The sequence below is a fragment of the Cynoglossus semilaevis genome, chromosome 1, assembly GCF_000523025.1.
Source record: "Cynoglossus semilaevis isolate Cse_v1.0 chromosome 1, Cse_v1.0, whole genome shotgun sequence".
Taxonomy (NCBI): domain Eukaryota; kingdom Metazoa; phylum Chordata; class Actinopteri; order Pleuronectiformes; family Cynoglossidae; genus Cynoglossus; species Cynoglossus semilaevis.
In genome coordinates this window covers 27,787,830-27,801,228 of record NC_024307.1, presented here as the reverse complement: position 1 = coordinate 27,801,228, position 13,399 = coordinate 27,787,830, and the positions used below count along the sequence as shown (strand labels likewise).

General features: G+C 37.6%; 1 protein-coding gene across 7 annotated transcripts in view; it reads right to left on the bottom strand.

The window, feature by feature from the left end:
- camk2d1 (calcium/calmodulin-dependent protein kinase (CaM kinase) II delta 1) overlaps positions 1–9,335 on the bottom strand; it is a 73,474-nt gene extending 64,139 nt beyond the window's left edge. For 6 of the 7 annotated variants that reach the window (XM_017035395.2, XM_025062162.1, XM_025062170.1 and 3 more), the window contains exons 1-3: positions 9,188–9,335; positions 8,919–9,092; positions 4,605–4,699 (exon numbers count right to left, since the gene is read on the bottom strand). In XM_017035395.2, coding sequence (XP_016890884.1) covers positions 4,605–4,699; positions 8,919–8,980 — 157 coding nt within the window. In that variant the 5' untranslated portion in view covers positions 8,981–9,092; positions 9,188–9,335. Of the gene's footprint in view, positions 1–4,604; positions 4,700–8,918 lie in introns of all 7 variants that reach the window. The other variant, XM_008324100.3, reaches the window with a different exon arrangement.
- Between the last annotated feature and the right edge of the window lie 4,064 nt (positions 9,336–13,399).

Sequence of the window (13,399 nt, the reverse complement as noted above, 5' to 3'; positions counted from 1 at the left end):
AAACATCTATGGCTGTTTTATGGTGCTGCCTTATTTCCTTGAAATACTCATCATTCAACATAACGATTACAGAGTTGCTTGCTTTCTATCTGTTTTCATGAAATATATCACAAAATTCTGTTTAAATTATATTTAGTCAGGTCTCAGTAAAGCACTTGCTGCTTTATAATCAGCCAGGTTAGTGTACTAACCTTCAAACATGGCTTTTACCTTCTTTATTTAGTCTAGCACCGAACTCCCAAGTTGCACCCTCCCTTCATTCTTGTGAACCTAATGGGGATCTATGGTCAATCTCTGGGGGGTTTCTACAGTATGGACCACTGAACATGGCAGTAAACAACCCAGCCATTGCTCAATATACACTACTCATGATGTAAAACAGTAAAAAGAACAGGAATTGTCTTATTAATTGTGAATCTGAAAGCACACAGTAAAAGCAGAAACTATTAGTAGAGGCTATATTTGTAAAGAGTAAAACAGACAAAGCAGCAGATAAAAAAAAAAAAAAAGAAAGTCTCAACGTTGTTGCTCTCAATCCAGGCTGTGGCCCGTCTACATATCGATGGCCCATTTCCTGACTCCCCAGTGTGCAAAAATGACCTTGCTCTGTCCTTTTTCAATAATATATTCTGAGGCCTAGGAGAAACACTAGCTAACATCAACGTTACAATTTAATGCTACATGCAAGCTACGTTCAACAAAAAGGCTCGGGAACAAGACACACACTGACAGGACAAAATATAATACACTATAAAATATGTTTGCATCAAACAGAAAAATGTTCATGAGCCATTAAAACGGTGTTTTTCAACCTTTTAAACCTCTAGTAATTGATTAAAAAAACACTGATAAAAGGAGATTAAAAAGAAAATTATTATTCTTTTTCAATTAACTATGCATTTGCAACACATAACACATAACAAACATGATCAAAATCTAATTCTAGAAAAACAAGCTATGCATTTTGCAACACATTTTAACAAACATGATCAAAATTTAATTCTAGAAAAACAAGTCTCTGGGGTCGCCAGAAATGTGTCAAAATGGGGTCAGAAGTACCAAAACTACTTGGAAACCACTGCATTAAAAGGTATAAACAAGTGCAGGTCCATACAGTAAGGTAACAGTCAATCGCTGTCAATGAAAATACTTCTATAGAATAAAAAAAAAAAGCACCAAAGCCCTGCACAATCACCACTGTCTTTACCAAAGGTTTACTTAATGCTTTAAATCCAGATGTATCCTCAGCAGCTACATTTGTGTTCCTTGGAATTGCACTGCACCAGAAAACCCCAGCTCTTGGTCCCTGGCCAAGGCTTACGGAGTATCCTGTTTAGGAATTCTCAACACGCAGCAGGAGCAGCGGTGAGGGCGGCGAAACTCTGGGGTTTCCCCTCATCATACGTGACCTTCGGGTCAGCCTGCCTCTGTATCAGGCTGCCTCAATGGACAACAGTGTGTTTGACTGAAGACATAATCAGAGCAGTCTCTCGTGTGTCTCTAAGGAAGACCACAGCAGTCAAACACGTCAGTGTAATAACGGCTGTCTACTTCACCTCACAATTAGGTACGCATCAAATAACATGGACGGACTGTTTTTCATGTACACGGCTGGTTTATATCTGTTGGTGAACATATTTGACTTATTATTAATTTTCTTGTCATTAAAATATAACAAAAACTCAAAATTATGTTTTGTTTGCATCATCATAACTTCCTGTTTTGGCTACGTTGTTTCGGTGATTAAAGTCTTTCACCCGAAAAACCGAAAATGCACTTTAGGGCTATTTTCAAATATTTGGTGCATCCCTAATTTCAACCTATTTATTTATTATCTATTTATTTTTTTGTCTGTTTGGATTTATATTTTTGCTCCATATTTTTCTAACACAAAAAATACATTGTATAATGTTAAGGGTCACAGTCTCAGCTGGAGGCAAAACCAACATTGCAGCAATGTGGTTTTGGGGGGAAAAAGAAGAAGAAGGAAGAAAAAAAAACATTACATATTTTGGTTTAGTGGTTTGGTTTCACTTATTTTTAAACTGGAAAACAAATCATCTAGCTACACACAAAGGCCAGACATTTCTATGGGCATGAGCTGCCATGAAAAAAAAGAAAGAAAATAATTTGATTTAAACATTGCAATTTATGAATTAAAATAAATTATATATATATATATATGTATTTAAATGCATACATCTATAGAGTATGTTTGTGTTATATGTCACGCATACTGTATGTGTATATGTATACAAATATAATTTTTAATTATTTCATATTGTACATCATTGTGTATGTCAATGGCATTTTTAACACAAATATAAAAATCTAATATATATATATTTTTTTACTAAATAAAATTTTCTATTCACATTTGACCTCTTGACATCTTTTGGAGGATCTTTATCATGTTTCCATCATTTGTCATTAACTCTGCAAAGACCTCTGATGCTTTTTCCACAAACAGGACTACAAAAATTTGTTTTTTATTTGAATAAATATGTCCACAAACTGGGGACATTTTGACTGAGTTAACTCAGAAACAACAATAATCTAAATTTTTTTTTTTTTTTTTGCACTGTTTGGAGGAGCTGTCTGTTCATCCTGTGAAAACACCTGAGCATATATATATCAGATAGTGACCGATACTCTATCTGTCAAACACACACTTCTTCCCAAAGCCTTCCATTTCACCCCTCATTTTCTCCTTCAGGTGATGGAGGCTCAGTAAAGGCCCTGGGCCAATGCAGTCCTAGTATGGATTCAATCATGGACCTCTACAAACATTTTCCCACTTTTCTTGCTGCTCTCCTCCACCTCTACTGCTCATGTTCCTCACCTCTGCAGCCACAGGACCACAAATTAGTCCCGGGAGCTGCAAACTTTCTCATTCAGTTTTCCAGACTATTTTTTTTTTCTACCAACCACATGTGTGGAAACCTTGACCGACTGAATACAGACACTGTGTCTGTGATTCTCTGACAGCAGCACAGTGTACAACTAAGAGATGTTGGTTCTGGTTCTAAGGACTGCTATTCCAACTTAAGAGTTAAAAAAAAAAACCAGACACTCACATCATGCACCAGACACAAAGGCTCTCTATTAGTGAACTGCCCATAAAAATATAGGGTTGGCTTACATTTAGGTTTGTAGTTGTCGGGTTAAAGTTCTTGGTAGCTTTATTATCCATATTTTTATTCAACTGGAAAATAAGATTAATGATCTTGGCCATTAATTACCGTACTACACAACAAAGCCAAAAAATCCAGTAAACCAGCATTTCTCTTTGTTGTGGGAGACAGGTTTTTGTTGATCAACTGTTGCCAAAACGAGTTGGTTCAGATACATTATTAAATGACTTCCCATTTATTAGAGTTGTTGTTGTTGAGATTCACCGCTGTAATGCACAACTTATTAAATGAGGAACTAGCGGAGCAGCAACTCTTTCATGTCTACAATGCTAAGTCCTTAGCATCGAGACATTCAAAGCTTCTGCTTCAAAAAATTTCGGAACACTGTTCCGTCAAAACTGCAATTTCAGCTGTAATAAAATCGCAAAATTTGTACCATTTTACCCTCTAAAACAAACAAGCAAAAAGATTGAGAATGAAATTACTTTGCCACACTGGGGTCCCTCGTCAGCAGGATGAGATCCCCATAAGAACCAATGTATTTTGTTGGGGGGAAAAAAATCAGTAAAAAAAAATACCACTTACTTAAAAATAGTGCACACTGCAACTGGATTGTGTCCCTTTTAACTGCCATAATGTCTTCAGACACTGAGACCCCACTGGTTCTTAACACCAAAGCACTCAAAGCCAGATCAATCCTCCATGAGTCCTCAACAATCTCACTTCATCAAACCTTAACGTTCACTTAAACAGCATATTTCCGCCTTTAATTTTCATCGCCTCAACATTCAGAAAAACCCATGTTTTTCAAACAAGGCATCTTAGAGCTGCTATAAAAAAAACTAGTCACTATCATCACATCCTTGTGCTACTTTCTCTTCCCCAACCGCTCATTACCAATCCTTGTGCTGCTTTCTCTTCCCCAACCGCTCATTACCAATCTGTTTTTAGATCAATCAACAGCGCACACTGCGGACAGCGGGAGACCTGGCCTACATGACCCCAGAAACGCAGAAAGGGAGCAGAGCGAATCAAATTTACATGTTATATTTTGAAGGGGAAGTGAAAGTATTCCTCCACATGCTGCCTTCACTGTCTTGTGTTTTAATATGACAGCATCGCTGTGAGTCATATGCAGCTCATCAGAGATCAGAGACTGATGAGTCATAAAAGAAGCCCTGCTGGCCTCCTTCATGTCAGTGCCACATCGATGAGTGAAGTCGGAGCGAAATGAAAAGTAAGCGGAGGAGTGAGATGCGATTAGCACAGCTGCCGCCACCTGGAACCGAGGCCAACAGCTTGGACTTCAGACATGACACAGAGATGGACGGACGGAAAAAAAAAAAAGAAAAAAAAAGTGCAACATAAAATAGAGGAAGACAACTGAAACAACGACACGGCTGAAAAGAAAAGACACTTTCCCAGCGGTCAAACACCACAAAGAGGCTTTTAATGAGCATGGGTACTCACCCCTGGCAGACAACTTCTTGGTATTAATTATTTTGGCAGCGTATTCTTGGCCGGTGGAAATCTTCATGCACCTCCTTACCACAGAGAAGGCACCTCTGCAAAAAAAACAACCAAAAAAACATGAAAAATACATACAAAATACCTAGTCTTAATGATACAAACAGAAAGCAAGCAGTCGGTACTTAATAAGTCATTGCAAATAATATAGCTGACAGTCAAAGTTTCAGGATTAAATATTGAAAAAAAAAAAAAACAAAAAAAACAAACCTTAGACAACTATGCCGTCAAGAGTCGTAAACAGGGACACACACCTCAGCAACTGGGTATTGCTAAGAATCTCACGATTCCATTCGATTTCCGCGGTCACAATTTCGATTCAATGTCGATTCTGTTTCATATTGATCTAAAATTTAGATCAATATGAAACAGAATATCATGCTTCAATGATATTGAAGCATTTAGATTCTAAATGCTTCAATATCAATTCAGTATCAAGAAATACAACATATACAAATATACAAATAAGTAATCATTCCCTTATTTGCTTTAAATATGCTAACAGATATATCACCCTTTCTCCAAAAAGAAAAAAAAAAGAAAACACTTCCCGATCATCCCCACCCACACCTTGCCATTGTACTTGTTGATACTTAAATATTAAGTAACAAAAATATTAATGCTCTAGTGACCCCCGGGGAGGCAGTCACTTGTGTATAGCAAATAATCACCTGACCTACTTATTTTAAGGTTTAAGCAAAAAATAAACTAAAAAATGTAAAACATATTGTGCTGCAAAGCATTTTAGTGAAACTGAAAGTGAATTACAGCCTTGGATGCACAGTACACCACCGCACACAATGAAATGTGTCCTCTGCCTTTAACCCAGCACCCTAGTGAGCTGTGCGCCCAAGGAGCAGTGTGTAGGGACGGTGCGATGCTTACTCAGCGCGCCTCAGTGGCACCTGGTGACTGGTGTACTCAGTGCGCCTCACTGGCACCTGGTGACTGGTGGATTTGAACCTGCAAGTCCGCTTCCTTAACATAAGGCTGCTGTCCTTAAATTGTAAACTGATGAAAACGGAACCAGTGAAAAGATGTTGTATAAAGAATGCGCTCAAATTTATACTTTATACTGATACTTCACATTCAACGTGCAAACTCAAAAACACCCCTGAGCTGTGGCACCGATATGCTATTCTTACTCATGCAATGGTATGGAAGTGGATGGACACGTTTTAAGTCGCTAACAGGTACAAACACGCCGTGTTGCAGACAGCCATGTTGAGTTGGCTGACAGAATGGAGCACGCCCGCCTTCTTCACAGAAGGCTTAAAATAGTCTCTCCTCATTAAAATATGCAGCTGGAATACATGAATGTAAATCACTGTGTTTACATCGCCCGAGCAACCTACAGCTTTTGTGTTACAGATATTTACAATAAATCTGTGGATGATTGGATTTGACAAATCTTCAGAACAAACTGCTAGCCCCAGGCCTGAATGTAGAGTATTACAGTTACATTGGTGGTGCAGTATCTGGTATTTTCATAATGTTGTAAATAATGAATGGATGATGTTTGGGCAGGGTGGTTAAATCTGTTGTCATGTTGTTCAAACAAACCATATTGCAGTCATCTATTGACCACTGCAAACAAGTTGCAGAAACATGACCAGCATGGTGGTGCAGGTGTACGCTAACCAAATAAACAGCAGTTTGGTTTAGAACACTATAGAGGTTACCATTTAACTGACACCATTAAAATTATTGGAATTCCAAGTAAGGGAGAAGCGACATCACTGACACCATTAAAATTATTGGAATTCTACTTCAATCCTGATCATGTGACTTTTTTTGATGCTACGACAAAATTGTGCTAAAAGACAAAACAGAGCAAGATTTTGTACAGGAATACTAAATTAAGCATAGTACTGTTTGATGCAAACCGGTTGAATTAAATACACCATGTGAACCATGGTAGAAGAAAATGGCAAATTGGAAACTTTTATTTTTTCTTGTTTTAAAGAGCTTCTCTTTCAAAACTAAGTAATTCAAAGATGCCCTGATTCTCCATTTGGCCTGAATCGAATCTCATAGACCTTCAGTTATTTTTTTTTTGAAAACTAAAAGATTTACAGTTGCTTGATCTCTTTATTTTGGAGTTAAGTCTGTGGAAAAATACACCTAAAAATTGCAACTTTTAAGGCATGCTGGATAAGAAAAGAAGGTATCGGATTGATATTGGTATTTGCAGATAGTCCATCACAGCAATGATGGAAAAATTACTAAAGAAATTGCACAAAAACCTGCATGGTACATTTACGAATGGTAATTTAATCACTAGTCCTGCATCTAGGTTTTTTATAATCAAATATATGCACAAAATGAAATGAAGCACTTTTATTTAGCACCTCCTTTACCTCAGACCTATTGGAGCCGCAGGTGAAAAAAAAATTGCTTGGAACCAATCCTTGTCATTGCTTTGCTATTTTTAAAATACACCCAAATTTGGTTCTTTGCTCACAGGTCCTGGCAACGAAATTGATTTGGAATTGGAATCAGAATCAGCTTGATTGGCCAATTGTGACAGCAACAGCACATGTCAGGAATTTCTACTTCCTCTGTTACTCTCTTAGGACTAAAGGGGGAAAAAAGTAAAATAAGAGATAAAATGAGATAGAATGACCGGCACGACTATTTAACAGAAACATAGAGCAGAGAAGAAAAGTTGAAAAGGCAGCTAAGAAGACATGTTTATAGATATAAACCGTATATATTCACAATGTGTAAAATTGTATTTTTATGATCTCAAGTGCTAATTATGGTGTTAGAGAGTTTTATGTTAGCATTAATTCTAACTTGAACCTAAGTCTTCAGAGGTCAACATAACCTGTTCATTCCACCTTGAATGGTAAGGGCAATCAAGTTGCTCTTTGGAGTCTGTGGTCTCCTCCGTCATCGGTAACTTTAAGCACTGACAGCAGCGCGTCCTTCAAACATCTGTGAGGCAGACATTTAAGGGGAGCACTCTGCATGTTTGACCTGAGATTGAGCCAAGTGTAATTAATTCAATTCATAGCCTGTTTCGTAGTCACTGTTACGCACAACTGTTTATGTTTGTCCGCACCAAAAAATATGTGCCTTCTAAGTAATACACTAGTACAAGTGAGTACTACAATATCTCCTAAATACTACTGATAAGGCCCAATGGCCATTGTGTACATCAGTAAAAAGTTTTTCATTAAGCTTTTGCCCAGTGGCACACAAGTGTCAGGAAAGTGGTAAGAAAAGTGGGAGCAGCCTACATATCTGTCAATTGGTTCTTATTGCGGTTTTGTTTTATTTTTTATTAATTTTTCTTCAATTGTATATTAAAATGTATACAACATAGATAGATCTAAGTCATTTTTGGTATCACATGTATGGAAAATGTTGGGTATTGGAATTCACTTGGAAAAAATGATGAATTACATTGAATTTAATTTAATTTTAAGAGTTGGACACTGGCCATGGTTTCTAGGTAGGAAGGGTTCGACAGGTGTGCGCATGTATTTTACACAATGACACTGATTGGCCCGCAGATATTTTTCAAAAAACCGTGCTAAAACTGCGATTGTGACGTCACTCTAGCCAGCAACTATTTAACAGATTTGTGTAAATATATCAATAAATCAATGTACACGGTCACTTAAACATAAACACACCAGACGAAGAACAGTCACATTTCTTGTTTACTTCCGTTCAGTGAGGCTGCGCGTCTGACGAAGCTAATCCAAATCTAAAGATCTAAATTTAAACGTAATTTTACTTCGATTTACATATTGCTAGGGGTGAAAATCCCTGAAGCGAACTGTGTCAGAAAGGTGGTGCGATGTGTACAAAACAAACGCATGTTCCGCGTGCATTACGACGTACTGGGTGGCGTTTCTGTGTCGCAATTTAAACTTTTAAATCTCGCTCAACGCCTCCATTAAAACCTCTACAAAATAGAAGCCCACAGTAAGGGCGAGCGACGGGTGTAATAAGTGATTTAAACGGATAAATATAATTAGGGCATAAAAAGTAAAATAAAACACTCAAAACATTTTCGTAATGTGCAATAACGTTGTGTTGTGAGACGTTTTAAACCGAGGTATAAAAAATGTGAGATTTGTGAATGGGATTAGGTAACGCGGTTTACTTTACGAGCAATCCAGGTAGACAAAACAGGTAGGCGGTGGTATGCTGCAGTTTCGGTATATTCAAACAACAACATAAAAAAACCCACATATTTCACCCTCAAAATTCAAAACATTTACAAAACTAATTAGCACTCACTTTCCGAGCTCTTCGTACAGCTGGTACTCATCAGTGAACCTGGTGCAGGTCGTTGTAGCCATGTTGAAGTGAGGGACTCTGGAACCTGAACGCCTCAGCTGCGCTGTTTTAATGTATTATTCTCCGTAAATCTCTTCCACGTCCGTCCTCGTCTCACAGAATGACACTTGTCGCCTATGGAGACAGATAAATTAAGCGGCAAACTCGCAGAATGTTCCTGAAAGTGGGTTCTCGGTGCAGCGTACGCTCGGCGTCTCTCCTCCTAGTACCTGTGCACTCACTCCGGCCAATCCAGTAGTTGACAGCGACGTCGCGACCTGCTGTTGTTTCTCTCTTCACTGACACTTGGATTAGTTAAGCACAGTCAAGGCAGATTTAGTGTGCAATCAAACAATTCCGGTGCTGACTCTTCAAAGTAAAACTCAAACGTTGCAATTCTTTCTACCGGAAATTCCAGTTAAACACACAACCTTATATGTACAAGAGAGAAGAGGAGATTTAGTCTCACCTTGTCTCTTCTCTTCACAACCTTGTTTTATGTTAATATGTTTGTCTTTTGTATCAATTTACTACGTGAATTTGGTGGGAACGATTTCTTAATGTGAGCTACAACAAAAGCAACATCCGGTCTCATCCCTGTATGTGATATGCAACTTGATAAGTTTCGGTCCTGGAGCGTCTTAGTAAGAAACATACGCAATGGTGCCTTCTAGAGGCTAACGTTTGACCTACTATTACCAGGCTCATTCAGGAGCTAGGGAGCGCTTTGATTTAATCCATGTCTGTGTTGTATCTGTAATAATTTTTTCGTGTCATTATAGAACCAGTTTAAGGCAGCATTTTAATATTAAAGTTTATAAGATAGCTTTCTGTGTCAAACTAAAGTCACACCCTCTATAGAATATATTTATTAATGGGATATTTTCAAACCGATGCTCGAGAGCAGGCCTAATTTCCTCTGCTGCCCTCTAGTGATGTATATCACCTTGTACGTCCACAGCTTCTCCACTATAAGTGAGTGCATGATTAGGTTTCGCTTTGCAGACAGAGATGTCCAGATAACTTTAACCCATATTTTACTTTCAATAAATAAATAATAATAAAAAAAATAATACCAAGAATCCTGCTTTAAGTTTTACGTCAGTTTTCGTTTTTAAATAATATCAAGAATTCTACTTTAAGTTTTACGTCAGTTTTCGTTTTTGTAATTTTTAAAAACTATCAAACAGGTCAAACTTATAATTAAATTCGGGGACATTTGTATATTTACCAGTGAGAAATGCAGTGGAAACCTAAGAAAATGTGTTAAATACTACTTTTGCAATCGGACCAAAAACAGTAAGTAAGTAAGTAAGTATTCTTCTTAATACTTCTTAATACGCATTCTTATTTTAAAAGGTAGAACCAGAAAATATTCCCAAAAGATACATTAAAAACGAATTATGTATATTAGATGAGTATGAATGTTGTTGTAAACAACAAAGCATTTCATATTTCAATATCTAAAATGTTGCAAACACTATTGAATTTGTGTGAAATTTGAAACTGCACAGTATAAAACGTCTTCAGGGAACGATGCTGTACGTCGATGTACATGTACACGCTTTATAATGGCCAACAAATGAACCCGAAATCACCGAAAGAGGACGCTATTGCTCCAGGCCACCTGGGTCAGTATAGGTTTTGTTCACTTCCGCCAAAAAAAATCTTCAATGTGGTGTCACATGGTCATTTAGCAACGTGCAAAAATAGAAAAGTGAGTATTTCAACTATTAATATGCATATATATGTATATACATATATAAATATATACTATATACACATATATTCATGCACAATTTCAAGTCCACTCTATGTCAAGTCGACCTTAACTAGTTGCCAATCATGTCAGTTCTTCTTCTTCTTATTGTTACTATTATATTGTTATATATATTTCAGCAATTAATACAAGTCATAGCAGTAGGGAACGCTTTGCACTGATCTGTATTCACTGAGTGTACGGCTTATACATTTCATTTACAGTAAACAGTAAGTGTATCATCCAAAACAAGCAATTCATTTTCAATATATATTTAAGGTCTACAGAGCTCATAGGAAGTGATGCTCCACGTTTCCATCTGGTGGAGGGAGCGGCAAGGACACAAGGTCAGACCGTAAGACCCCGGAGGCCGCAGCTGAGCTTTAACTTTTACTGAGAAACTAAAGGCCAGTCGCTCACATCCAATCTGCTGTCGCAGTCTGTGCAGAGCTACAGTTTTACACATATGGCGTTTTATAAGAAAGAAAAAAAAAGACAAACTAAGAGACAGATACTGAATTTTAAGGATCCTACGACTCAAATTCTGTATTCCCTAAATTGTGTTATGAGTTCTGTTATGTTAGTGTTATTCTTCCTTTCTTTCTTTAATTTTTACAACAGCTTTTAAATCAGTGATGCTGAATTTTAATATCTGATTTTACTATTAGACAGTTCTTGGCTCGCACTGGATACACACTCCTGCCAGGCAAAGAAATCCTTTTAAAGCAGGGGTCTCAAACTCATTTTCACTGGGGGCCATATCAGGAATACAGTTCCCCTTGAAGGGCCAGTTGTAACTAGAAGATTATGTAGACCAGAGGTCCCCAACCCCTGGTCCGTGGACCAGTACTAGTCCATAGGGCATTTGGTACCGGGCCACCGTGGGACATACTGGTGCGTGGACCAGTACCAGTCCATAGGTCATTTGGTACCGGGCCACAGTGAAAAAATATACTTGATTTTTACTAATATACTTCATTCAAAGAAAATCCTGTGATATGCATTTACTTTCTTTATTTAAAGATAATCTGGCAATATTTTAAAATAATAGTTCATTCAGACTCTGATACAAACAGAATAGAGTTTGAGAGATGTATTATTTTGAAAATGTAATGATCCTTCAATGCTCAGCACCTTGGTACCTTGGTCTGTAGTAACGGGTGGTACTGGCTGACCAGTCCTTGGAGCAAAGAACATTGGAGACCGCAGGTATAGATGTAACTACTCCATAACAGACTAATACATGTTTCTGCAACTGATATTGTGTTATTGTAAACTGTTATTTATTCAAGCTACAAATATTGTTCATTGCTGTGTAATAAAAAAACTTGTAATTTCTAAGGTTAAGAAACTCTGCTGCATGGACTTTACTAAATGTTTTTAAGCTCCTTCGGGCCACACAGAACGGCTTGGCGGGCGGCATTTGGCCCCCGGGCCTTGAGTTTGACACGTGTTTTAAAGCGTCCTTTAGAGTACAGTAATGTCATGCAAAACAAATCTCCTTAAAACACAGTAGTTTATCACAAAAGAAACCCTTGCAGTATAAGTATGGTGACGTGTGGCAAACAAAACCCTGCTATGATACTGTTTTGTCATTTTTTGTATTATGTTGTCAACAGGAACTTTTAAGAGAAAGTGTACATCTCAGTCATTGTGCCCAACAATAAAACTCTACCTGTGAGCCATTACCGGTTTGTCAGCCTGGATTTAAAGGTCCCACAAGGTCTCGTTTCCTTTGACTTCCAGGTCTAACTTTACTGGCATTTCCTCTGAACCCCGGGACAAGCTCCTTAAATGCTGCCCGTCTGTCTTGGTCATGGAATATATTGCAACCCATAAGGTTTATGCTCTTACGGTGTCTCAGATGTTGAGACACCGCGACAAGCTGTTAGCGTATGATTTATTAGAAGGAGACATTGGTGGACAAAGACAAAGAACGCTGAATGCTAAAACACAAGAAACCCATATGTTTTCAGTTAAACAAGTTCAAGTGAAATTTTTGGTCTTTTAGCAACGCTTTTGAAGATAAGTTAACTTAAGATACCTATGTTTTTTTCTTAGTTTAATTTGCTTTCTGGAATGTTTTTTTCTTTTGCAGTTTCAGATCAGATCAGATTAATCACAGGGCAGCTGTGGAATAATTACAACTAATCAAGATTAATCGTGATGATAATTGATGATAATTGAAAAGTAGTAATATTCCTTAATATGACGAAGACAATTTTATGTATAATTCTGGAACATGACAACAGCAAGTAACAGCAGATAGATGTGTCTTATATCTTTGCCTATTACAAAATTTAGCTCCATAGAGTTGGTGGATGCATGAAACAAAATGATCCAGTTTCCGTTTACTAACTGAGTAAACCCCGACCTGTTTAGTTGAACACAAAACTGATATTATCGCAGGAATTGAAGAAACACACACACCAAGATCTTCTTTAACGGCTTAGATTCACTTGCTTTTTTTGAGCTTTTACAGCCATCTGCTGCCACCTAATGGACGAGTATTTAATCATTCCACCTCTCACTGTCTCTGGCGAAGGGAAACAAGACAGGGAACAGGTAGCGCTTGAGCTTCGTTGCTAATGAGTGAAGTTGTACAAAGATAGATAATACTGATAAAATGAGTGAAGTTGTACAAAGATAGTTGTACAAAGATAGATAATACTGATAGCTGTAT